The following is a 27,949-nucleotide window of genomic DNA, read 5'->3' as shown; positions in this document are numbered from 1 at the left end:
CCTGTAGATCGGATTCCTGGCGCATCCAGGGAATCTCCTGGAAGGACTGTAAGGAATTCTCAGAACGAAGCCCGACTGTGACACTGTGAGATGACGAAGCGCTTCCAATACTGGACGTAGAGTCCAGCAGAGAGGGTCTGCAAAGCGTGTGACTACTCGGGGACCAAGCCTCCGAGATAATTAACAGGCAAAATGTCAATTTGTAAGAACATCAATTGGATGAGTAAAAAGCACAAGTTGATTGTCTGTTCCTTTTATTGCAGGCTTTTCCCTGTATCTCGACTGGAATTTACGGTAAGTTATAAAGCCATGTTATTAATTCTTAAACTTTTTTGCCCTGTAAGTTAAAAAGATGTTTTACAGTGCCTGTTGGGAATTAACATTGGGGGAGAAATAGCAACAAAATTCCTGTCCAGACCACATAAAGAGTGTACGGTCACAGAGGAACAGGAGGAGGCTATTCAGCCCCTGATCCATATCTTAATTCCACCTAACTGCCTCGGTTTGTTATCCCTTCATTCCCTTCCCCAAACAAAACAGTCTATCAATCTCAGCTTTGACATTTTCGGTTGGCCTTTTAGTACCAAGATCTTTTTACAGGGACAGAATGGCAGGCTCCCATTCCTCCCTGTCTGAAGTAGTTCTTCCTGAATGGCCCAGCTCTTAACGTTCTGGCCCCTTGCTTTGGACTTTCCCCACTTTGAGTCAGAAGCTTTAGCAGCACCGTGAGATACCATACCTGCTATCTGTGTTCCCAGCCCTGGTTCAGGAAAAGTGCAACCCCAATATAGCGACCTCAACATTGCCAACCCAGCCACTCAATGCATTCGCATCATAACCTGGGCATGATACAGCGAAATAGATGCAGAGTCTTTCCAGGACTTCTCTGTCTGTTTTTTTATGAAGTCTGCAGGCTAAATGACAATGAATAAGTCAGTAAAAGTGAAATGGTACATCTTCTTTAAATAATCAAACCGATTCCACTTAAACCTTACTTGAATTTTCTGGCAGGAAGTGTAAGTGACTCGAGGCAGGTCATTGGGCTCTGAGTGGGATACTGACAGGCAATTTGTATGCAGATTTTCTCCATCAGACCTTACTGAATCTACAGGAGTGTTTATCAGGCGTGTTATCTTCAGGAGCCTCAGTACTCATGTGTGAAAGATCGTTTAGGTTCCTTACTGGGTAGAAACGCAGCAAGTTTGTTTTTTAACTGGTCCTACTGCTGCTCGTTGCTGAACGTGGGCCGTTGGAACGGGGAGGTTGAGTTTGTGTTAATGAGCGGCACTGGTACAGGGAGGCTTCGTGTGTTAATGAGCGACAATGTGGGTGCACCATTACACAAATGGAGAGTGTTTGTGAAGCTGGTCTCGGTGCAGCCTGGAAGTCAGGGATTTAGGTTTCGTGAAAGGGTCCACGCCCAGGGCTCCTACCCATCAGACAGAAGGGGATACCAAAGTGAGGTGACCAGCCTGGGAGAGCTGTGTGTGTCCAATAGTTTTTTTTTGTTTAATCATTCAGGGGATGAGGGCGTTGCTGGCCAGGCAGCATTTATTACCCATCCCTAATTGCCTAGAGGGCAGTTCAGAGTCAACCATATTGCTGTGGGCCTGGAGTCACATGTAGGCCCAGACCAGGTAAGGATGGCAGTTTCCTTCCCTAAAGGGCATTAGTGAACCAGGTGGGTTTTTCCGACAATCGACAATGGATTCACAGTCATCATTAGACTCTTGATTCTAGATATTTATTGAGTTCAAATCCCACCATCTGCTGTGGTGGAATTTGAACCCGAGTCCCCAGAACATTATCTGGATCTCTGGATTAACAGAGAAGCGATAATACCACTAGGCCATCACCTCCCCCTGATTTAGTAAGGGGAAGGATACTGTTACCTTTATAAAAATCCTTCACTTCTTGTTTTGCTACCCTTCTACCTAATCTCCTGAAAGGAACCATCTTGGGCCAGAGCTAAGACCAATATGCCACTTGATATAATGACTTCCAGTGTTAAAGCAAATCTCTCATAGACAGGAATCAGGAGAGGGAGGTGTGTATCCCAATAAACACTGGGGTCATGCCTTCAGGGAACCTCAGGCTGGGGCAGCCACCCCCCCCACCCTTATCCTCACATATCACCCCACTAACCTCTGTATTCAACATATCATTCTCCGCCACTTCTGCCACCTGCAATCTGACCCCACAACCAATCTGCCTTCCTATCACCATCCCACCTACCTTCCCCAGCCCCATCCCTCCCCTCTCTATTTATTTCCGAGCTCCCTTCCCCCTCCCCCATTTCTGAAGAAGGGTCCCGACCCGAAACGTCAGCTTTCCTGCTCCTCTGATGCTGCCTGGCCTGCTGTGTTCCTCCAGCTCCACACTGTGTTATCTCTGCCTTGTTTGCTGTTGATAGGTTCAACAGTAATCTAAGCTTTCCATGGCCTTTACAAAGAGAAGCACAGAGTGCAGATGGCAAGAAGTTCTGTCAAACCCATACAAAAGACCTCAACCCCACTGCGACTCGGTATTTAATTCTAGACACGCGAAGGATGTGAAGGGGTGGGAAGGGTTATATTTGGTGGACGGCAGGATTAAGGGGCTTAGAAACAGGAAAAGCACTGACACCCGTGATTTCTCTCCCCGGCCCTACCTCTCGACCAAGGAATACGGCTAGCACCAGCAGTTGGAGCAGCTACCCTATACTCCAGCTCCTGTGCTCAACCCAGAATATGGGCATTCCATCAAACATTAACCTGTGAGGTGACTCACTCCCAGATCTCGTATTATCCCCTCGGCTTTCCCTTGCCTGCAGACTCTCACTCCGAGAGATCCGTGACTACCTCCTCAGAAGGGGTTTGAATTTTGAGGTCAACTTTTTCTTGTATGTTTTGACCTTCTGATTTTTTTGACAGCTTAGATTAGAGCTCTGGGGATTGCTAGAGGCTGACTCCAATGCATTTTTCATCTGGTGCAGCATGTATGAAATAATTTGTGTAACCCCACTATTTTCACCTCCAATATCTTAGCTTCCATCGTCTTATTAACGTTTCGCTCTGCGCTTGTTTTTAAACTGGTTGCGTTTTGGGTGAGCATAGAAAATCCCAGAGCCATCACCTGAAGAAGAGCAGAGGATGTCTCTCGCTGATTTGATTTGATTTATTTATTGTCGCGTGTATTTTTGTTGCAGAATACAGTGCAATGTCATAGATCACAGAATCCCTACAGTGTGGAAACAGGCCCTTTGGCTCAACAAGTCCACACTGACCCTCAGAGCATCCTACCCAGACCCATCTCCTGTAAAACCCACCTAACCTACACATCCCTGAATGCTATGAGCGATTTCCCATGGCCAATCGACCCTAATCTTTGGAGGGAATCGGAGCACCCGGAGGAAACCCACGCAGAGACAGGGGGAGAATGTGCAAACTCCCCACAGACAGTCACCCGAGGCTGGAATCGAACCCGGGTCCCTGGCGCTGTGAGGCAGCAGTGCTAACCACTGAGCCGCCATGCCGCCCCAAACGTGTTGCATAGTGTCGCCACTCTCTGGTGCCGTCACAGAAAAATAAAACCAAAACATAGAATATAAAGGCAGAAAAATAAAGAAATAAAGTTCAACTCTATGATCATTCTTGTTAAGTGCTCAGCCACGGCTCTGGAGCGGCCAGCAGCCCTCACCGCGCCGCACGAACAAGGGTCACTAGTCTTCGGCGCAGTTAAGCCTCCACCCATGCCCTCTCTGCCATGAGTCCTCACCGGACCTCGCCAATCCAACCACTGCTGATGCCACCGAGTCCTACACTTGACTCCGCCACTGCTGCCAACTGTCTGCTCCAGGCCCACCTTGCTGATGCAGCCTGTGCTGACGCAGATGGTCTTGTACTGGGCCCAAAGCCACTGCCGCTGCCACCTCCACCTGTCTGCACCAGGTGCCTCCACCTCATTGATGCAGAAGCTGCCAGGAACCCAATCTCACCTCCGATGTCTTCGCCGTGAGTCTGCGCTAGTCACGCCTCGCCACTGTGACCGAGCTCAACACGAGGCAAGTAAACAGAAGAAAAGTGAGGAAGGAGGGAAAAAAAAGAAACAAAAAGCAGATGGCGTGGACCAGCCCCAGGCACAGGAGCCCCTACTCCACTTGAATTGGCAGATGTTCTGGGCCAATATTCATCCACCATCCAATGCCCTCAACCTGATGATCCAGTCATTATCGATCTGTTGTATGTCGGAGCTTGCTGTTCACACATTGGCTGTTGCCCTTCCTACATTACAACAAAGACTACACTTCAAAAAGTCCATCATTGCTGTGTGGTGACCATCCCGAGGTCACCAAAGCTGCTATGCTTTTCTCTTTTCTCACAATCACAAGGCCATAAGACATAGGAGCAGAATTAGGCCATTCAACCCATCGAGTCTATTCACCATTTGATCATGGCCGATATGATTCTCGACTCCATTCTCCTGCCTTCTCCCCGTAATCCTTGATGTCCTTACTAATCAAGAGCCAATCTATCTCTGCCTTAAATACACTCAATGACTTGGCCTCTGCAGCCCTCTGCAGCAATGAGTTCCAGAGATTCACCACCCTCTGGCTGAAGAAATTCTTCTTTATCTCAGTTCTAAAGGATCGTCCCTTCACTCTGAGGCTGTGCCCTTGGGTCCTAGTCCCTCCAACTTGTGAAAACATGGCTTCTATGTCCATTCTATCCAAACCTGTCAGTATTCTGTAGGTTTCATTCAGATCCTGCTTGTCCTTCTAAACACCATCACATACAGACCCAGAGTATTCAACCACTCCTCATGACAAGCCCTTCATCCCCGGGATCATTCTTGTAAACTTCCTCTGGACCCCACTCCAATGCCAACACATCCTTGCTTGGATACAGGGCCCAAAACTGCTCACAATGCTCCAAGTGCGGTCCAGCCAGGTGCCTAACTAGCCACACTTATCAGAGTTTGCAGCGCTCAGTCATCGAAATGTAATTGCAGACTTGTATTTTTTTTGAGCTGCTCCTGACATGGGGTGCAGCTGAGCCTGCAACATTCAGGAGATTTATATTTGTTAAATGCTTCACTAGCTACTCGAGAAGTGGAAAAGCGTCGGCAGAGATTCATCGTGATTGGCAGGTATTTGTTATCGCTGACAGACAAAAGCTTGTCAAAATCACACATTCCAATATTCTGCTGCGAAGGGATGGAATTCTCAGGGGTTGGTGGTGAAGGCCCACTTTTTTCCTGCACAGAAGCTGGTGTCCTTGACAGCTATGTCCCTGATGACACCTGTTCCAGGCAGAGTTGTTACTCTCATTGGCCTTTTGCTGCCTGTGTATCCTCCCAGGCCGAGTGTCAGTCTTGGAGGGGAATTTGCCAGGTTTTTATTCACTAATGGCCCGCCCAATTTTAAAAATATAAAAAACAATTTTAAAACGCTTTGCGCTTAGAACGTAGTCACGCTGGACCTCCATTTGGAAGTGCGCAAGCTAAGTTTGGACCTGGATGTCTCATTCACCGCAGTGTTACTGGTTTTTCCTTCTGGTCTGGGCGTTTCCTGAACCATTCCTAGAGGTGTAGTTGAGTAGGGTTGGAGTGATGAGGGTGGGAGAGGAAGAGGACGGGTTGACGTACTGAGAGGAATAGTTCCATCACAATGCTGAGCCCAGTCGTGAAGTTTGAGGTATAGTTTTCCGCTTGTAGGAGAGACTAGGACCTGAGACTAGCCTCAGAGTGAAAGGATTATCCTTAGTTTTTATTTAATACATCCTAAAATTCTGTGTCCACTTCCCAGCTTTTGTTTTGGATGTTCGCTCTCAGATCAACGTAACTGCCTGGATGACCCACTACTGTCTGGTTTATTCACTGTCAATTCTCTTTTCCACTTTTGTGCGGTTCATTCCCCAAGTTGCTATTCTTTGCTGTCTGACTGACTCCCAGATCACTTCCACTTTCTGATTATATCATGTTTACTAGTCTTTATTACTTTCTCAGTAAGTTATTACTGGGCCTCGTCCCCAATGGATTGGTTGATGTCCATCATTATATGTAGATTTAAGGATGTCAGTTCTGACTAGCAGACGTTTATGACTGGTCTGAGTCATTCACTCCCAACTCTCTCTGTTACCTCCTTGATTACTAGCATCACCAACCCTGCAGGATTGCACTGAATTCTCCAGGAATTAAAGATTGAAATTCCGGGATACAGACCCTTGAGAAATATCAGAGGACAATAAAAAAGATTGTGTTTTCTTTTATTAAATTTGTTTTCAGCGCAGGATGAATTGATGTACTGGACCCGCAACATTCTTCAGTATGTCTTCCAATTAGACATTGGTGGTTTGTTTGCCTTCTGATTGGTGCAGGAAGGTAGGACAATGTGACCAGTGCCAAGACTTTTAAGTTGTTGAAGGATGTGTGTGAATGCTCCAAGCTTATGCCCAATAAGAGCTGCCAACTCAATGGGCTACTCAAGCCCTGTGTTATGTCCTGTTCAGTTGATTTCCAGCTCTGTATTATTCCCTGTGTAACTCATTCCTGAGCCCTGCTTACTTTCTGAGTAATTCACTCCTTGGTATCCATTCTCTGAAGAAATGTGTAATTTGCAGAAAGCTCCGTGGTGATAGAGTTATTGGTTAGCATTTTAAGTGCACATTTTCCAGTCATATTTCCAATATTCAGCCGATCTCATGAATATGGATAGTGTTTGTGCTTGGCGCCTCTGCAGTGTTTCTGTACATTGATAATTTCACAAGGAAGAATGAAGTACTTTCTGTATAATGGCCCTGATAAATGAATTGAAATGGAAATGAGTAGGGCCAGTGGTTTAATCTGCAGTGATTGACAGTCATGGGTAGAAAACAAAACAGGCAATCCCCAACCTCATTACCATGTCCGGCTTTGCCTCGCTCACAATTGAAGAAACATCTCTGCGAGGCCTTACAGTGAGGATTTTTCTTGTGATGTCTCTGTTAGCAACATTGGCCCAGAAATTAACCTGCACAGCGCATGTATTATTCTCAGGTGTTGTGCGTGACCTCTTAAATACCAAAAAATGGCAAGCAGAAAGGGTGTGGTACACCTTCAAATGCTTGCTGCTGAATGTTGAGGCCCGAGACTGAAAGTGTCAGTATTGTGGAGAGCTCAGCCTCTGCAAAAGGGGAAGTCAGTACACCAGACAACAACGCCACCCTTGTCGGCAGGTTTGAATGCAAACTCAGGGTTAAACCAGAGGGAACAGGAGATCAATCCTGGTCCGACGAAGAGTGCAGGAGGGCATGCCAGGCACAGCTAAAAATAACAACTTGTTGGAGCCATAACACAGGACTATGTACATGCCAGCCATTGTGGAAGCAGCAAACAATATACAGGAGCCAGCCATCCCATCACCAATGGATCAAAGGGGCAAGCATCTTTTTTTTATATCTTTCATAGGATGTGGCCTTCACCTGCAAGATCAGTATTTCTTACCCATTCCTAATTGACCTTGAACTGAGGGGCTTGCTCGGCCATTTCAGAGGGCAGTTAAGAATGAAGCGCATTGCTGTGGAAATGTTTCGGAAAGGAGCTTTATCCCAGCCTGGGATATGGGGAGAAAAGTATTTAAGAAGTTTACTGGCTTGATAGACAGAACTGACTTTGGGACTGGAGCCTTAAAGTTACCTCTGTCAGGATGGAATTTGAAACAATCTGTTGCAGTAAATTCCTGAGGTTCCACAGCACTGGCTTGGCTCTCCTGAGAACACCAGCCCCAGCACCGCCCATTGTTTTGAATGTGAATAGGAGATATATCTGCCTCTCAGCGGAGATACAGTTCTCATAGAATACTTAGCGGGGTAAGTGGAAATTCTTCGGACTTCCCTTTAATCCATTGCCATGCACTCTTCTGTAATGCATGGGAAAATGCTGTTTCCAAGATTGGTCACTGAGATATTGGAGACTGAGGCTGAGGGTTTGCCCAGGCTGCTGTGTCTACTGTGGTATGTGCAGCTAAACTGAGTCTGCAGCTAAACCATGTGCTAGTTTTGCTGCCATCATCCGCTTTACCAAGTGGTCTATTGTAGTGCAGGAAAACCTCTTTCTGGTCTAACGAGAAGAGGCTCTTGTATTGAACAAGAAGTAGTTTATTGCATGTTAGGAGCCAGATACAAGTTGCACTGATATGATTGTTACAGAGGCTAGAGGAAGGTCCTGGATTTTAGGCTCCTTCAAGATCCTAAACTGGTATTTCCCAAAGTTTCCGCCTCATTTTCAGGCTTGAAAATTCTTGTGAACTCTAAGTAGGAACTTGTTAGAGTGGGAGTGCAGCTGAGGCAGCCAATACTGCCTCAGAGCCCATAGCCCCAACATTTCAGCTCATAACTCTACTGGAGCTCTCAACTTCCATTTTAGAAAGACCTATCACACAACTATTATGGGACAAAAGAAGACCATTCAGCCCATTGTGGCTCTCTAGGCATTTTACTTGAGTCCCCAACTCCTCCCTTTTCCCCTAATTTGATCAATCATTTAATGTCTCTTTAATATCTCAGTTGAACCTGCCTCCAGCACGTTCCAGGCAGTGCATTCCAAACCTGTGTGCAAACACTTTCTCTCACCTCACATTTGCAAAACTCTTGAAAGCCATGCTGTCTTGTTCTCGACCCTTTTACAGAAATTTCTCCCTATCTGCTGCTCTACAATAATCCCTTCTGCCGAAAACAAAGAACTGTGGGTGCTGGAAATCGGAAACAATAACAGAAATTGCTGGAGAAACTCAACAGGTCTGGCAGCATCTGTGAAGAGAAAGCTGAGACAACATTTCGGGTCCAGTGACCCTTTATCAGAACCATTCTGAAGAAGGGTCACTGGACCCGAAGCGTTGTCCTTGCTTTCTCTCCACAAATGCTGCCAGACCTGCTGAGTTTCTCCAGCACTAATCCTTTCTGACCTTTCAAGTCCATATACAACATATAAATGCACACTCTGTGTGACCTGAATGATTGAGAAAGCAGTGAAAGTATAGGCCTGTAGCTTGCTGTTAACTTACAGCCACTCAGTTTGATAAGGCAAGGGATCTGGTTTTGTGCTTTGAATTCCATATTATCCAGTGGAACATAGTCCTTTACAATAACACTGAAAAGGAATGAGTCTCTTCGGTTCTGTTTCCATGCTAATCGCTCTTGTTGCCTCATTCTGAAAGGTTCTGTGTCACTGGTAGATATTTATTTTGAGGGGTGGTTCTGCACTGTCGTTAGAGCCTCACTCTGAAAGATCTAAGAATTGTCAGCAGCCATTTTCCCATAAGCTTGCAGTAATGTAGTGTTTTTCTCAACGTCAGGAGGTCCAAAGCCCTTAGCAGCCAGCAATGCATTCCAACTTGTAGGAAATGCAGCAAACAGCTTGTATATAGCAAGATCCCAGGAGCCTTCAAATTTGGTTGAATATCTATGACTCAGGAACAGGCAGGGGTCCTGCATGGATAGAAAGGAGCATGTCTGGACAATCTGGGCCCTCTAGCCTGTTCCATCATTCAATTTAATCAAGGTTGGTCATACCTTAACTCTGCTGTTCGGAAGAGAGCGGAATAATTCCATGGCCTGCTATAGGAAAGATGTTGTGAAACTTGAAAGAGTTCAGAAAAGATTTACAAGCATGTTGCCAGGGTCGGAGGGTTTGAGCTACAGGGAGAGGCTGTATAGGCTGGGGCTATTTTCCCTGGAGCGTCGGAGGCTGAGGGGTGACCTTATAGAGGTTTATAAAATCATGAGGGGCATGGATAGGGTGAATAGCCAAGGTCTTTTTCCCCAGGGTGGGGGAGTCCAAAACTAGAGGGCATAGGTTTAAGGTGAAAGGGGAAAGATTTAAAAGAGGGGGGAAGATTTAAAAGCGACCTAAGAGGCAATGTTTTCACACAGGGTGGTGCGTGTATGGAATGAGGTGCCAGAGGAAATGGTGGAGGCTGGTACAATTACAACGTTTAAAAGGCATCTGGATGGGTATGTGAATAGGAAGGATTTAGAGGGATATGGGACTAGATTAATTTAGGATACCTGGTCGGCTTGGACAAGTTGGACCGAAGGGTCTGTTTCTGTGCTGTACATCTTTATGACTCTATGACTCTATGATTCTTACTGAGTGTCTGCAGTGATGATATAGAGCGGTATTGGCTGCGGAGGGTCTGGGGGAGGTATGGGTGTGCAGTAGGAGGAGGGGATTGATGATCAGAGACTAGGCATGAGGCCTTGAGGTGCCTGGACTAGCCTTGTGCTAATCTGAGGACCATAAAGAGTTAGCGTCATGCTGGTACCTGTTAACTTCTGCTGTACATTTCAGTCGCTCTCTTTTATTCTACACACAGGCTACCCCAACGGACAGGCTGCAGAAACTGTCTTGAAGACTGTCAGAGAGTTTCTAGAAGAACACAGGAACTCGGTAAGTTCCTTGACAACCCCACAACTAACATTTCAATCCAAGGCAGTTCCGAGCTTTCCCGGGGACCACTCCAGCTGGCTTTGACCACGAATAAACGTCCAGTTTTGGACTCACAGACACTGAGTGGGCTATTTGCAGGGAGAGGAAACTACTTGCATTCTGCTTCCCTCAACCAGGGCAACGCTGACAATCCAGCCTGTGCTCTGGTTTCCCTGTCCATCCTGCCTGAGACGAGCTACACCTCACAATGTGTGGAGGAAAAGGAGCATTGGAAGTGAGAAATATGTTTGCTGGCCTCACACTGGTGATGGTCCAGGGTGCTCGGTGTTGCTCTGTTCAGCTTTATCAAGCGACAAGCGGTTAAAGATTGGAATGCAGTGCCGAAGAGTACAGGCTGCACATTCAATTGATGCAATCAAAGAGAAGTTAGTCCGTTAGGGTTGTGGGGAGCAGGTTAGATAATGGCATCAAGCAAAATGCTCATTCAGAGAGCCAGTGCAAACACGCTGGGCCGAATGAATTGTGTCATTCAAAGCAGCTTAAATCGCAGCTCTGTTGATGAAATGCAATCTGCCTTGGAAGAGGCATATCTGGCCTAGGCTTCTGCCCCTTCTCATTAACTTGCAGCTATTGTATGAGGATGAATTCAGGATTGGTTGCGCTGCTTCCCCAGGTGGAACAGCCCCAGGCTTAAGCAACAGAAACCATCAGGAAAAATGCCAAAAGACAGCTAGTGGATACGTGACATGGTTTGAATCAGGAGGAAGCGGGACTGCCTCTCTGTTAAGCACCCAGTGTAATACCCTGTTAGGTTTGGATTGTAGCATATTGACACCAATGCACTGATCCCTGAGTACAAAGCTGGGAAACTGACTTTATAACTTAAGTCACAACGATCACTGGCCAGGTCACACATGGACTTGTCAGGGTGACCTCAAGGATCCTTCCTCTCTCTCCCTTTCCTTGAGAAATGGTCATCAGCTGTTGGCAATCTAAATTTGGGAGCACGGCCAAAACCAATCAAAGGCTTTTAAAAACAAAAAGAAGCTTTAGCCTGAGTAGAACTGTCCAGCATTGATTCCAAATAATAGAGGATAAAAAGAGAGCTAATCTAATCTCATCCACTTTATGATATCTAAATCCCTCTTGATTAAATTACAGGCATATTACTCACTCCCTGCTCACTGTTATTGTACATATATAATTCACAGATGTATGTTCTGTGTTTATTGCTGTGGATTCTAGCCATCAGAGACTGAAATTACCTTCCAGTTCTGTACTACAAGTGGAGATTATACTCATAGTTCTGCTGTGAATCCAGCCCTTTCCTTTATCCTTTGGGTAGTGAAGACTTTATTAACCCCTCTGGTGATTTCAAGATTGTGGGAGAATGGGATGAGTGATATGAGACCTTTTTAACCAGGTGGTTATGTTGGTAAGGACAGGTATACTAACATGACATTGACGTGTAAATCCTACTGAAACAGTGAACTTTAAAATGTTCGCACTGCATTCACACAGCTTATCTATTTCAGAAAACAAAAAGTGCTGGAAACAACAGAATGTCAGCTCTGATGAAGAGTCATCTAGACTGGAAATGTTTGCTTGCTTTCTCTCCATGGACCCGCTGTGATTTCCAGTACTTTTTGCTTTCAGTACAGATTCCAGCGTCTGCAGTAATTTGCTCCTACAACTGTTGCAGAAATGTTCTAGCAAGGAGATGTGAGGACCTGTGCCCAGTGCCTCCTGCAGTTCAGATGGGGCATCTCACTGGATTTGAATCTGTACTGTCACAGCTTTCTTGTCTCCTGGTTTCCCCACTGCCAAGTGTGAATCAGCTAGGCCAGGTGTCGTAATGCCATTGGTGGTCCCTGCAGAAGGACAGATCCACCATTGGTGTAAAATGGCCCACCATAAAAGCAAGAATGGACCCCACTGACCAGTCACATTTGCAGTCACAGTGGATGCTGGATCAGTTGTTAAAGTTTATCTGTCTCAGATGTAAAATGTTGCTAAGCAAAGGTATTAAGGGAAATGAGCCAGAGGCAGGAATATGGAGTTAGGCCACAAATCAGCCAAGATCTCATTGAATGGCAGAACAGGCTTGAGGGGCAGAATAGCCTACTCCTGTTCCTATATTCCTATGTTGGCTCAGTGGTTGGCCCACTCAAGTCCAATTCCAAGTACAAAATCTGTCCTGACAATCTTAAAAACAGAGAAACTATGTGGAGCAGTTTGGATTTTGGGTCTCTGTAAGCTGAAAAATGTTTATCCAGCTTAATTACACTTTGTAACAATTGGCTGGTAAGATACAGCGCTTCAAATACACAGACACGTATCTTCCAAATACGTTGAGTGTGTCTGCCTCAGCTATCCTTTCGGGCAGTAAAAGTTCCAGATCCCTACTCGTCCCTGTGTGAAAAATGATTCCTCTCAGTTTTAGAAACCTAAATTAAATCTTCCCTCTATTTCCAAAGAAAACAACCCCAGCCTAGCCAATCTTTCCTCATTGTGACAAACAAGTTTGACTCCCGACAATATCTTTGTATATTTACTCTTTGCATTTTCCTATAACCGCTTCCTTTCTTTATTGACCTAGTACAGTACACAGCCCTCTGGCTACGGCTTAACTATTGCTTTGTACTGAGGCAGGGTGCCACTGCCAGAGATGCCATTAAAGCTAGGCCCAATCTGCCCTCTCAGGTGCAGTTAAAAGATCCCACAGCACTTGGTTGGGAGGATGTAGGGGAAGGAGTTGAAGAGTTCTCACTGCTGTTCCAGGAACAATAGTTACCCCTCAGCCAACATGCCTAAGGCCCAGTCATTGTGCTGTTGCTGTGCATGGACCTTGTATGCTTGGATTGGCTATACGCACACAACACAACCACATCTATGTTTCATACAATACACATTCACTGGCACTTTGGGCCATTCTGAAGTGGGGAAAAAAAAATGCAGTACAAAATTCAAATTCTGTCTTTCTTCCAGCCAGCGCTTAGACAGACAGGAAAAGCATTCCAGCTGCGGTATGTCCTATTTTCAGATGCCATGACATTGCTTCATTTATGTCATAGAACTGCTGTGAGGCTGTAATAGTGAATCATACAAAGGACCTTTCAAGCTGAATCTGGCCCATGCGAGGTCCATCGCAGTGACAGGGTAACACTGGAGTGTTAAAATGTGAATGCACCCCTTAAACTAATGAGGTTTATAAAACCATGAGGGGCACGGATAGGGTGAATAGTCATTTCCCCCAGGGGTAGGGGGGAGTCCAAAACTAGAGGGACATAAGTTTAAAGTGAGAGGGGAAAGATTTAAAAGGGACCTAACGGGCAACTTTTTCATGCAGAGGGTGGTGCATGTATAGAATGAAGTGGTGGAGGCTGGTACAATTACAACATTTGAAAGGCATCTGGATGGGTACATGAATAGGAAGAGTTTAAAGGGATAAATTTAGATTAATTTAGGATATCTGGTCGGCATGGACGAGTTGAATAGAAGGGCCTGTTTCCGTGCTGTACATCTCTAGGACTCCAATGACCTCCACCACCTAGAAACGGGACCAGGGCAGCAGATACATGGAAACACCGCCCCCTACAGTTTCTCCTTCAAGCCGTACGCCGTTCTAACTTGGAAAAATAACACCGTTCCGAACTTGCAGCAGGTTAATAAGGCACCAATGTGGCAAGGGGCATTTAGGGATGGGTAACAAATGCTGGTGCAGTCGGCGAATGCCACATCTCCTGAATGAATAAATCTCCAAGCAACCATTACAAGATCACTGGATACAGTCAAGAGGTGGACAGAGAGCCTCCGCGGTAGGTCTGGTAACCTACCTAGTGGATGGAAAGCTGCAAGGACATCCCACACACATCTGTTGAGAGCACTGCACTTTTCACAGCTCAGGGATCAGCCTGTTCCCCTGCTGGACTTCTCCGCAGTAACTCGAAGAGAGAAGAATCCCTATTCTTAACCGAAAGAACTGCGGATGCTGTAAATCAGAACAAAAACAAAGTTGCTGGAGAAGTTCAGCAGGTCTGGCAACATCTGTGAAGGGAAAAACAGAGTTAACGTTTCGGGTCTGCTGCCAGATCTGCTGAGCTTCTCCAGCAACTTTGTTTTTGTTCCCTATTCTTAACCATTCGCCTGAGAAGGAAATTGCCTGTATGTATGTGTGCATCAGGAAAGGACACTAACACGCACAGCAAAGGTGCCTCTAGTGCTGACATGGTCTGCGTGTTAAATGGTCATTTTGGCAAGGTGCAGGAGGGCTGCACTGCCAATGGACATACCGTGGGCATCAATCAAAATCTTTAGGAGAAAAGGAAAAATCACTGGGGAAAAGAAATACAATCTTGTCCTTCTGGATTCAAATGGAGCTCTAAATAAGACTGCCGATATGATTGATGGGGCAGCAGCATGGATATAACAACACAGATACAGCTCTATATAGCCACACATTCTGTCAGCTTTTGAGTAGAGTGTTTCTCATTATCAAACTGTGAAAATAGCTTTCTTTTTCAGGAAGGCTTTATTTAGATACACCCAGCAAATCTGATTTGGTGATGAGCACTTGCACCAAAGAAATATATATTTTGAGAAGATTTGCAGAATCTTTGTAACACCCAAAATCTTTGCCGCCTTTACCTGGAGCTGATCTGAGATTTGTATCACTTCTGTATGCTAAGTGCTTCCTTCCAGTGGTCTGAACTTTGCCTTTCACAGTTTGTGTCTTTAGATGGGCGCGCAGCATAATGACTGTGGTACTGGGCCAATGATCCTGGGCCATGACCCCAACATGACAAGTAGCTAAATATGTTCAATAAATATTTATTCATGGGATGTGAGCATCACCCGTCCCCACTTGCCCCTTGCGAAGGTCACATCCCCTAAATGAATAAAATCTCCAAACGACCATTACAAAATCAGCAGCCTCTGGATACAGTGACAAGGTGCGGCCTTGAACCGCTCCAGTCTGTGCGATTTAGGGATCCCAAGGTGTTGTTAGGACAGCAGTTCCGGTGAAAGAAACTGCAATATATTTCCAAGTTACGATGCTGAGTGGTTTGGAGGGGAAGTTGTAGATGGTGGTGTTCCCATGCATCTGTCTGCAGCCCCGTCCTTCTCAGTGGTAGAGGTCACAGGTTTAGAAGATGCTATTAAAGGAACTTCAGTGAGTTACTACAGTGCGTCTTATAGATGGCACACGCTGCTGTTACTATGTATCAGTGGTGGAGGGATTGCCCAAATAAGGTAGTAGATGGGGCCACTTCATCCTGTTAAGCTTGTTAAAAGTTCTTGGAGCTGCACTCATTCAAGCAAATGGGCAGCATTCTATCACATGCAGTGTAATTGGTCGAAGGTTTTGCACAGTCTCAAAATATGAACACATGAACGTACAAATTCAGAGCAGTGGTAGGCTTTTCTTCCTCGAGCCCATTCCTTCATTTAACAAGATTGTGGCTGAACAGTTTGTGTTTTGAATTCCACATTCCCACCTACTGTCTATGATCTCTAATTCCATTGCTCTACTAGAATCTATCTCCGCCTTAAAAACATTCAATGATCCCACCTCCACTGCCTTCCGAAACAGAGAGTTCCTAAGTCTCACAACCCTCTGAGAGAAAATCATCTTATCCCTGTCCCAAAACAGTGACCTCTAGTTTTTAAACAGGTGCCCTAGATTCTCACCCACCAGAGAAACCATTCTTTCTATGTCTACTTTGTCAAGACCATTCAGGATCTTACCGACTCCAGTCAATTCATCTTTCCTTTTTTAAAACTCCAATAGAAACAAAAACCGAAAGAACTGCAGATGCTGTAAATCAGTAATGAAAACAGAAGTTGCTGGAAAAGCTCAGCAGGTCTGACAGCATCTCTGAAGAGAAATCAGAATGGGCATTTCAGTGACCCTTTCTCCAATACAAACAAGCCATTTCCTCATAAGACAAGCAGCTCGTTCCAGGAATCAACCTGTTAAACTTCCTCTGAACCACCTCCAACTCATTTATATTCTTCCTTAAATAAGGAAACCAATACTGTTCCAAATATTGCAGGTGTGGTCTCTTCAATGCCCTGTATAACTGAAGCATAACATCTGTACTTGTGTGTTCGACTCCTCATGTAATAAAGAATAATATTCTCTTGGATTTCCAAATTGCATGCACACATCCGTTTAGTGACTCATCTCTTAATCTCTTTAAACATTGGAATTCTGCAGTCATTCTCCATTTACATGGTACTCTGGGCTCAATCCCACCCTCGGGCGACTGTGTGGAGTTTGTACATTCTCCCTGTGTCTGTGTGTGTTTCCTCCGGTGCTCTGGTTTTCCCCCATAGTCTAAAGATATGCGAGCTAGGGGGAGTTGGCCAGGCTAAATTGCCCATGGTGTCCAGGGATGTGTAGGTTAGGTGGATTAGCCATGGGAAATGTAGGGACAAGGTAGGAGGTGGGATGGTCTTCGGAGAGTTGGTGTCGACTCGGTGGGCCGAATGACCTGCTTCCACACTGTAGGGATTCTCTGACTTTCGCTGGAAGTTCATTCCACACACAAACTGCACTCTGTCAAAAAAAATTGCCCCTCATGTCTTTTTTAAATCTTTCTCCTCTCACCTTAAAAATATACCTCCTAGTCTCGAAAGTCCCCCACCCTGGGGAAAAGCCACCTGCCATTCACCCTGTCTATGCCCCTCATGATTTTACAAACCTCTATAAGGTCACCCCTCAACCTCCTACGCTCCAGTGAAAAAAGCCCCAGCCTATCCAGCCTCTCCTTATAACTCAAACCCCCCATGCCCAGCAACATCTTGGTCAAGGATAGTAAGAACTGCCAATGCTGGAGTCAGAGATAACACAATGTGGAGTTGGAGGAACACAACCATTTCTGAAGAAGGGTCCCGACCCAAAATGTCAACTTTCCTGCTCTTCTGATGCTGCCTGGCCTGCTGTGTTCCTCCAGCTCCACACTGTGTTATCTCAACATCCTGGTCAATCTTGTTCTTCCTGCAGATTCCTGAGTCAAGAAGATCTCCAATGGGCCATTCTCACCCAGCACTAAGTTTTTTTTATTCATTTGTGGGATGTGGGCGTCGCTGGCTGCCCAGCATTTCTTGCCCGTCCCCAGTTGCCCCTTGAGAAGGTGGGGGTGAGCTGCCTTTTTGAACCGCTGTAGTCCTCCTGCTGTGGGTTGACCCACAATGCCATTAGGGAGGGAATTCCAGGATTTTGATCCAGCGACAGTGACGGAACGGCGATATATTTCCAAGTCAGGATGGTGAGGGGCTCGGAGAGGAACTTGCAGGGGGGTGCTGTTCCCATGTATCTGCTGCCCCTTGTCCTTCTGGATGGAAGTGGTCGTGGGTTTGGAAGGTGCTGCCTGAGGATCTTTGGTGAATTTCTGCAGCGCATCTTGTAGATGGTACACACTGCTGTTACTGAGCGTCGGTGGTGGAGGGAGTGGGATGTTTGTGGATGTGGTGCTGATCAAGCGGGCGGCTGCTTTGTCCTGGATGGTGTCCAGCTTCTTGAGTGTTGTTGGGGCTGCCCCCATCCAGGGGCAAGTGGGGAGTATTCCATCCCACTCCTGACTTGTGCCTTGTAGTTGGTGGACAGTCTTTGAGGAGTCAGGAGGGGCGTTACTCACTTGCTGAGAAGGCAAGAAGGGGGCAAATGTCTCTCAAGGGACAACTCGCCCATTGTTTTCCCCTTTTTGCCATCTCCAGGGAGGGGGAAAATCACATCCTTCGCCTTTGAAGAAAAAACTTCACTCATTCATCAGAGCTCTTCACCAAACACCGCTTGGCTCATTAGGGAGAAAGGAGGCCACTCAGCTCATCTTGTGAAAGAACTCCCAACCAATGGTATGTGCCGAGTGTTAGTTCAAAGTGGCCTAGCCACCTGCATCACCCACACCCAAGAATAAAAAAAAAAGATTGTTAGGGAAATCATGCTTGGGATTAATTTTTTTCCCCGTTCACTTAGATTCCCTATCATTCAGGCCCTTTCAAGGCTGAAGTTCCAATAGCGTATCCTCACTTTCTCCACCACTAAATGTTCTCTCACAAACCATCCTTGATGAAGTACCAATCGAAGCTACTGGATAGAAATCAGTTATTGCTTTCACCAACATGCATAATCCTCAGGTACACAAGATCTAACTGAGATCGACAGGGAATCTGTTCCCCATGGTGGTGCGGGCATGGAGAGAGGAGGTCCCAGAGCAAGGAGATAGATAATCAAGCCGAGCTGAGCTGAGATGATGCCAGGAAGCACTTTCTTGCACAACAGGATGTGGAAATCGAGAATTCTGTGACCCCTCCCCCTCCCTTCAATAAAATCTCGAGGCTCAGGAAGGGTCGGCAACTGAAATGCAAGAACTGGCATTGGCAGGTTTTTGTCAGGTAAGAGTTACAGCATTGTTATGGAGCAGAAGCAGGACATTCGGCCCCTCATGTCTGCACAGGCCCTCTGAATGAGCAGGCTGCTGAGTGCTATTCTACTGCCTTCTCCCCATGGCCCCTGCACACTCTTCCTTTGGGGATGTTGGTCTAATTCCTGTTTGAATGCATCTGTTGGTTGATTGATTTGGTTTATTATTGTCACATGTACCTAGGTACAGTGAAGAGCTTTGTCTTGGTGCAGTACAGGCAGATCATAGCATACAGAGTGCACTAGGGTAATAGAACATAGGCTGCAGAGAATGTGCACAAAGAGCGAAGTCAACATTAATGTTGAAATTTGAGAGGGCTATTCAGAAGTCTGTTAATGGTGGGGAAGTTGTTCTTGAATCTGTTGGTACATATGTTTAAGCTTTTCTATTTTCTGTGTGACAGAAGAGTTTGGAAGAGATTATAACCGGGGTCGCTGGGGTCTTTGATGATGTTGGCTGCCTTTCCATTGATCCTGCCTCCATCAGCCATATCCTTAACCAGTCGCTGCTTGCAAGAGGTTTTCCTTGTGTCACTTCTGTTTCTTTTACTAATGACTTTAAACCCATGCCTGCCCTCCTTCTCGATCCTTTGGTGAGTGGGAACAGTTTCTCCCCATCTGCTCTATCCAGACCCATTATGGTTTAGAATGCATCAAGAATAACAGTGTAAAAGAAAGTATGTGAATCAATAACAGGGGGATGGAGTAATAAGGAGAGATCAAATTGAATTCTAAGGGGTGAATGACTTCCTCCTATTCCTACTATTTATATATTGCTAATTTAATTCTTAATTGGCCTTGAGACAAACACTATATTTTGCAGCAGCTTAACTTTCAGGTTGCATGAAGATATGATCATTGGATTTGCTAAAATGAACAAACCAAAGGAACAATGGATTTAGATCAGGCATTTTGAATGGCCATTAAAGCAGTGGATGATGTGCCATGGATTGTGTTTTTTTCCGACATCCAATAATATGTTCAGCTCATGAAGCAAAGAATGAGCATGCTGAAAAATAAGAGTTGGACAGCCGGCCTGCAGATAAGAATGAGGATAGGCCATTCAGCCCATTGGACCCCATTCCTGTTGTCCCCTGTTCCTATGTGCTCACTCAGTTACGTCAATGATTTCTCAACCTTTTCAGCGAGGTGCCATCATTCTAAGATCGGCTGCGAGGCTCCCCGAGTTTGATCTCTGCCTAACTCCCCGTCTTGGCCTCAGGTGTGTGTGTGTGTGTGTTTTCTTCACAAAACAGGGACACCAGCTTTCCCTAGACTGAGGCCTGACCAAAGAACTCCTCACTCAGCTTTGTTGGTGGTTGCTTGCTGACAAATGTCAGTGTTATCACTTGCCCGAACTGTTCAACGCCAGTGCCACCTACTGGCAGCTCAGCGCTCTGAAAGACCGGAGGAGAATTGAATCTCTGTGCCTAATGAGCTGAGCTTGTCAGTTATGTCTTCGTTTTTCACAATGAAAACGCCTCAAAACCCCGTCTAACACAAGCAGTGCGAATTTATACAGCGCGTCAATCTTGCCTCGGAATTTCTATTGATATTTTTACAGCTACTTTTGGAGTGCAGTCCTGTTGCTACTTGTGAAAACGCAGCGCAGCCGTTTAAGTGCCTGGCGAGGTCCGGCAAACAACAAATGAATAAAGCAACGCGTTATTTCGGGTGATGTTTTTAGGAAGAGTATTGACTTTGACACGTTGCTAAAGGAATCGGAGACCGGAAACAGGGAAACATCAGCTCCACCAGAACCACACCCCCACACACTTCCCGGCAACTTCCCTCATGTCCTACTGGATGCTGGGGATGCGTGCTTTTCGGGACTTGAGGCCAACACGCTTCCCTCAGGAAGTCCTGGAAGTTTGCAGCCATGTGATCAGGGAGGAATCCCAGGACTGAGTTCTGGGATCTTGGCCCAGTGACAGTGAAGGAGGGAATGCAAATTACTGCTTTGTCCTGGATGACATTGAGCTTCCTCAGTGATGTTAGAGCTAGTTGCTGCCTGGTGAATATTGGGTGCTGATCGAAGGAGGAGCAAGTGTTCATTGAGCCAGCCTAGGTACAGTGTGGATTCGCTCACTTTGCAGGAAATGACTGATCTCTTAACATTCATAACGATACTAATCCTCTTGCTGTGAATTCCTGGGATATTTTTAATCGGCACGTATTTTTCCAACTTGCCATTAGACACTTCAATGCTATTCACCTTGACAGCTCCTTGTGGGAGCACATTCCACATTCTCCCCACTGTTTCAGCTGAAACATCTTCTCTACATAGATCATAGAATCCTTCCAGTGTGGAAGCAGGCCTTTCGGCCCAACAAGTCCACACCGACCCTCAGGGCGTCCCACCCAGACCCATTCCCCATAGCCCACCTAATCTGCACATCCCTGAACACTATAGGCAATTTAGCACAGCCAATCCACCCTAATCTGCACATCTTTGGAGGAAACAGGAGGAAACCCACACAGACACGGGGAGAATGTGCAAACTCCACCCAGACAGTCACCCGAGGGTGGAATTGAACCCAGGTCCCTGGCGCTGTGAGGCAGCAGTGCTAACCACTGAGCCACTGAGCCACCCCTTCATCCCTATTATAATTTGAAAGACCTGTTTTGGGGCACTGCTCGGCATTCTATATTCTACAGAAAGGATTCTGAGTCAGTACAGCTTTTCCTGATAAGTTATAACCTTTCAGTTTTGATATCATTTTAGTAAGTCTTCTTCCAACATCTCCAATGCCTCTGTATCTTTTTTTATAATGTCAAGTCTGGAACTATTCACAGTGCCCCAAGTGGTGAATGGCAGTTGAATATAATTTTATTTTCTTCAATTCCATCCCTCTATAAATGAATGCCCAGTGTTTTTAAAAATTATTTTCATGGTTTTACTAGCCCAATGTCTGAGGGGCGCCTCTAGCTGCTTTGAACAGTTTTGCATTCCTCGTAGGCACTAGCTGGAGACTAACAACTCAGAGGGTTTGTCCAGGTTAATTGTTTTGGCCATGCATATAGTGAGATGGACAGGAAGAACAACTGACCCAAACATCATCTTTGTTTTTGCTAGGCAGAAAAGTGAAGATTTGAAGCTAAATGGAGGTTCCTATCACCTTAATGACAGCTCATCTGCACCAGCAGAGAGATAAATTCAATTCTGTTTTAAAACTGAATAATTACAATTAAAAATGTAGTGCCCTCAGAATATGTCCTTTCTTGAGAGCCTGTTGATAAAGGCTTTGCTTGCAGCCGCTGCATCTTTCATTGTATTCGAAACTATACCAAAGCCAGTTTAATTATATTGACGCTTTTCATTTTAGTCACTGAGCGAGTGAATATCATTTATTTCTTTTTCATCTCGAAGCTATGCACGAAATGCCCCTGTCAGTGTCAGCGGGTGGCCCTGTTTTAAATTGCAGGGCAGTAAATTTGTTTTTTAATTGACATTTCACGCAGCTCTCTCTGAAATGAAATCTGCAGTGGGTCAGCGTCGGGTGTCGAGCTCTGATAAGGACCAAGGGCTCCGTCTCTGGCAGTATCATGCTGGAGCTTTGTGCTGCTTTCCTGGGGTTATGTGCCAGCCCGTCACATTCACAGCCATGTCCTCGGGTCACACTGCTGTCTGCTAGAAGATTAGTGGAAGGAGCCCATTTCTTCCAGCAATCCATTCTGGTTTAAGGCATTTTGTCAGAAGGTCGAGAGCATTTCTCGTCTGGCGTGTGCATTCTGAATGTTGAAACAGTAGGCCATTCAACCCCTCAAGCCTACTCCATTATTCAGTCAGATCGACGCAGTAGTGCCAAAACATGGAGACTCTTCACGAGCTCTCTACAGCAGATCTTATTCTTACATATCTTAAAATCGTTCTGCTCTTTCTCATTTCGTTTCTAGGTTTGTTAAAATTAGTCCGTAACAGTGTATTCCTTGGTCTGTTCTATTACCCTCGTACACTTTGTATGGTATGATGTGCACGCAGAACAAAACTTTTCACTGTACCTAGGTACATGCAACAACAATAAATCAGATCAGAAGATTATGGCTGGACAGAACAGGAAACCCCCTTATTTCGGGTGTGACCAATGGTTATGACACGTCTAAAGAAAGGATTGTCAGTGTGTCAGAAAGCAGACTCCTTGCTCATGTTATGCACCATCTTTTCCTGTCCCACGTGATGCAAACATTCAAATCCAGTGCTACCTTTAAAGAATTTTATCCCTTTCACATGCTCTGGGATGAGCTGGGTATATGTATCCTGTGCTGGAGAAGTTGCCACAGTTGTGATAGACAGATTAGATGGATCAGAGCATCCTTTCCTGTCCCTTCTTCTTTGTTTGATTGTTGTAGTTGAGTGAATTTGTCTCTTGTGAGGCTGAAAGGCTACCTTCCACTTTCTCCCCCTCTTGAAGATGCTGGTCCTCCCTGGAGTCTGGCTGCACAAACGTACAAATTCGATACAGGAATAGGCCGCTTGGTCTCTTACATCTCCACCATTCCGTAAGATCATGGCTGAGCCAATTTACTCCTCATTCCCTTCTGCCCCCGATAACCTTTCACCCCCTTGCTGATCAGGAATTGATCTATCTATACCTTAAAAAGTATTAAATACCATGTTGCCTTTTTAGGAAGAGAGTTCCAAAGATTCACAATCCTACATGAGAAAAAAATTCTCTTTATTGCTGTCTTAATGGGGTGACCCATTATTTTTAAATAGTGGCACCTGGCTTTAGAATCTCCCACAAGTGCACACTATTTGTTACATTTTTCCAACCAGAAAATGACCCACTTTTGCCTATCTTCTGTTTCCTGTTACGAGCCAATCTTCTATCCATGCCAATATTTGCCCCCTGCACCCTAAGCTTTCATTTTCTGCAGCTGTTCTCTAGTTGGCACTTCACCCACAGTTTCATACATCACTGAACCCTGCCCTGTCACAGTCATAAAGATATGCAGCACGGAAACAGACCCTTCAGTCCAAATCATCCATGCCGACCAGATATCCTAAATTAATCTAGTCGCATTTGCCAGCATTTGGCCCATATCCCTCTAAACCGTTCCTATTCATGTACCCATCCAGATGCCTTTTAAATGTTATAATTGTGCCAGCCTCCAGCACTTCCTCTGGCAGCTCATTCCATACACGCACCACCCTCTGTGTGAAAAAGTTGCCCCTTAAGTCCCTTTTAAATCTATCCCCTTTCACCTTAACCCTATGCCCTCTAGTTTTGGACTCCCCTATCCTTAGGAAAAGACCTTGACTATTCACCCTATCCATGTCCCTCATGATTTTATAAACCTCTAAAAAGTCACCCCTCAGCCTCTGATGCTCCAGGGAAAATAGCCCCAGCCTATTCAGCCTTTCCCGATAGCTCAAACCCTCCAACCCTGGCAACATCCTCATAAATCTTTTATGAACCCTTTCAAGTTTCACAACATCCTTCCAATAGCAGGCAGACCAGAACTGCACACAGTATTCCAATAGAGGACTAACCAATGTCCTGTGCTGTCCTTCAGCTTATTGCTAAGATATTTGTATTCTGCAGCAGGAGACAGTGGAAAATGGTTAGAAGCAGAATTCCTGACTGTCTTCCCCGATCTAAAATGATGCTTAGAGTACCTCAGGCATTGCCATGGTCTGATCAGCAGTGCTGACTGAACTTGTAAAAACCGAAAGAACTGCGGATGCTGTAAATCAGGTACAAAAGCAGAAGTTGCTGGAAAAGCTCAGCAGGTCTGGCAGCAACTGTGAAGAAAAAAGGGTCACTGGACCCGAAACGTTAACTCTGACTGAACTTGTCACTTGTTGCTCAGTTTAATTTATGTCTTTCGAGTTTTTAAAATTTATTCCCAGAATTATACCATTGCTCGGTAGGCCAGCATGTATTGCTAATCTCTAATTGCCCAGAGGACAGTTAAGAGTCAACCAGTATGTCTGGAATCACAAGTAGGCCAGACTGGGTAAGGATGACAGATTTCCATCGCTAAAGGACATTAGTGAACCAGAAATTTTTTTTTTACATAACAATCAGCAGTGGTTACATGGCCACCATTAAGCTAGCTTTTTATTCCTGTTTTTTTTTAATTGAATTCAAACTTCAGCAGCTGCCCTGATAAGATTCGAACCTATGTACAACAGAACAATGGATTAGGGTTCTGGATTACTAGGCCGGTGACTGTACCTCCACATCACTGCCTCTCCTCAACGCTATTTCCTCTTAGCTGCCACTGAAGCAAAATAATGGCGATGTGCCATTCCCTAAGTGGGCTAGCAGGGTGTAATTAATATTGATCCAGGCAGTAATCCAGTCCATGTTTTGTGTTAATGCTGTCTCCTGATCTATTCCATGTGTATCTGATACGAACATAGTCCAATCAAGGTCTGCAAAGATAAACTGAGACAACAAAGCTGAGAGCTCTAAAGACTTTGCAAGTTCTGAACCATACGTGCAATTTGTAAAATGGACCCCGCGAGGATATCCTGCCTTCCAGTCATCCTGCCCTGCAATGTAAGAAAGACTACAGGCCTTCAGTTGGCATCCCAGGATAAAAATTACCCGACCATTCCACAACACTGGGAACGCAAGTTGGCCCGTGCACCTAAAAGACCGTTCTAAAATTGTGTTACTTTCTGCCGTGAACCTGCCTCAGCACCTGTGATGCTTCTCATGGTCAAGAGGCCACTCTCTGGCAGCACTGACTCGGTTCAAGACAGATGCAGGGACAACTTTTTTCCAGAGATAGTTGTGATAAAGTGTAATGTGGGAAAGACAAAAGTGTTTGAGAAAGAGTTGCATGCTCACCTGGGAAGCAGGTACATTGAGATATACGCATGGGGATATAAATTGGGATTTATGAATGAGAGCTGTTGAGGTCTGGTGAATCTGCTCCCTCTCTAATGGGTACATGGTTGCCAACAAGAATTTATGGGCAGCGCGGTGGCTCAGTGGTTAGCACTGCTGCATCACAGCACTAGAGACCCAGGTTCGATTCTGGCCTTGGGTGACTGTCTGTGTGGAGTTTATAGAATTATAGAATCCTTACAGCATGGAAGCAGGTTACTCAAGTCATCAAGTCTACACCAGCCTTCCAAAGAGCATCCCACCCAGTCCTATCCCTGTAACTCCACATTTCCTATGACTAATCCATCTACCCAGCACATCCCTGGACACCATGGGACATTTTGGCATGGTCAATCCACCGAACCTGCACATCTTTGGACTGTGGGAGGAACTGGAGCACACGGAGGAAACCCATGCAGACTCTGGGAGAATTTTGCAAATTCCGTGTCTGTGTTGGTTCCCTCCCACAGTCCAAACCTGCAGATTAGGTGGTTTGGCCAAAGTAAATTGTCCCACAGTGTGCAGGCTAGGTGGGTTAACTAGGGGAATTGTGGAGTTACAGGGGTAGGGTGGGATGCTGTTCAGAGAGTCAGCGCAGATGTGATGGGCCAAATGGCTCTCCATACAGACCAGTTGGGGAGCAGGGTAAACCTTTTCTGTCTCAATATTTCCAATACCCAAATCCTACAAAGCTGCCTTGCGCTGTGATGTCTGAGCTTGAAGCTGCAAGTCATTGAAGGGGTACAAAGTGCAAATGACATTCCTGCCTGTTTGAGTACAATGTTCAGCACTAGCTGGTGAGCACTGATAGATCATATCTTTTTCAGTTCGACCGCATTATATTCTGCGTCTTTCTGAATGTCGATTACAACCTGTACAAGCAAAAGATGCCATTCTACTTCCCATACGGTAAGACAGCTCAATCTTCTTTACATTTCACTTCTGATGTTCCTTGTTCTTGACATCTGGTTATAGGAACCATGCTGTGGGTCAAAGTCTGGATAAAGAGTTGTTGATGGGCACTGAGACATGTAAAATACCAATGGCGATGACATTGGTGGAAGATGCGATTTCTACTCAGATAATTCTCCCATACCACGCACCAGGATATACCACCGCCTCCAAATTACCTCCAGCCATGCCTGAGCTCAGACAGTGGGCAGCGGGTCACACCCTGGCCCACGGACACTGACCTTCCAGCTCAAACAATTCCAGTTCAGTTCTTCATTCAGGCAGTCACGGGCAACATGGTGGCTCAGTGGTTAGCACTGCTGCCTCACAGCGCCAGGGACCCGGGTTCAATCCCAGCCTCGGGCGACTGTTTGTGTGGAGTTTGCATGTTCTCCCTGTGTCTGTGTGGGTTTCCTCCCACAGTCCAAAGATGTGCAGGCTAGGGTGGATTGGCCGTGCTAAATTGCCCCGTAGTGTTCAGGGATGTTTAGATTAGGTGGGTTATGTGGGATGCTCTGAGGTTCGGTGTGGACTTGTTGGGTCAAAGGGCCTGTTTCCACACTGTAGGGATTCTATGGTTCTAGTATCAGTCAGTACCATTGACAGGGAAGCATCTAGCACTGGACCCCCACTCTCCTCCAATCCTACTTTTGCTCAAATCCAGCAGATAATAGACTCAACCGCCACCCCCCGTCCCATTAAAAGAGAGGGGAAAAGGGAAGCAAAGGGGGTAGGGTAGGGCAGGGCAAATTGAGGGAGGTGCAAGAGGCAGAATTGGAATGGAGTGGGGTAAGATTGGGGGGTTCAGTAGGGTGAGGGCAAGGGAGAGCAAATTGAGTGAGAGAGAGGAGGAAGCGTCAAGTGGCAATATTTGGTTAGCTCTGTGAAAGAGCTCGTATGGCCTGAACTGAAGAAATGGCCTCTTTCGAAGCGATACCATCCCAATTGAAAGGGTTAATGTTGCACAACCGTGTCTGGGCATACACAGAGAGTGGGCAAACAGGCTAGGCCATCAGCCAAGAGCAAAAAGTGGGCCAACTCTAACCAGTAAAAGATATTGTATCAATCATCTACAAATCTGGATGTAACCTCCTGTGTAATTGGTTGATCGGGTGAACACTGTGATCTAAGATGTTATAAAATACACTTGAACTGTTGCTCTGGGAGTCAGAGGAGTCTTGTTGCTCTGTCTTTTGGCTCCCCAGCATATGCCTGAATAAAAGGAGAAGAGTAAAAGTTACGTCGAGGGTACAGGCTGCATTATTCCTCCCACAGCACAATGCTATGCCTTCATAAACTGGGAGCGTTGGGAAGAAGAGATAGT

The 27,949-nt window shown here is 45.7% G+C and overlaps 1 protein-coding gene across 1 annotated transcript in view; it reads left to right on the top strand.

The window, feature by feature from the left end:
- The window catches only part of LOC109920489 (ADP-ribose glycohydrolase MACROD1-like), an 891,059-nt gene that overhangs the window by 837,467 nt on the left and 25,643 nt on the right, over positions 1-27,949 (top strand). The window contains exons 6-8 of the mRNA XM_048619641.1: positions 264-294; positions 10,331-10,404; positions 26,502-26,583. Coding sequence (XP_048475598.1) covers positions 264-294; positions 10,331-10,404; positions 26,502-26,583 — 187 coding nt within the window. The remainder of the gene's footprint in view (positions 1-263; positions 295-10,330; positions 10,405-26,501; positions 26,584-27,949) is intronic.

Source organism: Rhincodon typus, chromosome 43 (genome assembly GCF_021869965.1).
Source record: "Rhincodon typus isolate 14 chromosome 43, sRhiTyp1.1, whole genome shotgun sequence".
Taxonomy (NCBI): Eukaryota; Metazoa; Chordata; class Chondrichthyes; order Orectolobiformes; family Rhincodontidae; genus Rhincodon; species Rhincodon typus.
The sequence above is the reverse complement of the archived record's forward strand: the minus strand, read 5'-3'. Positions and strand labels throughout refer to the sequence as shown.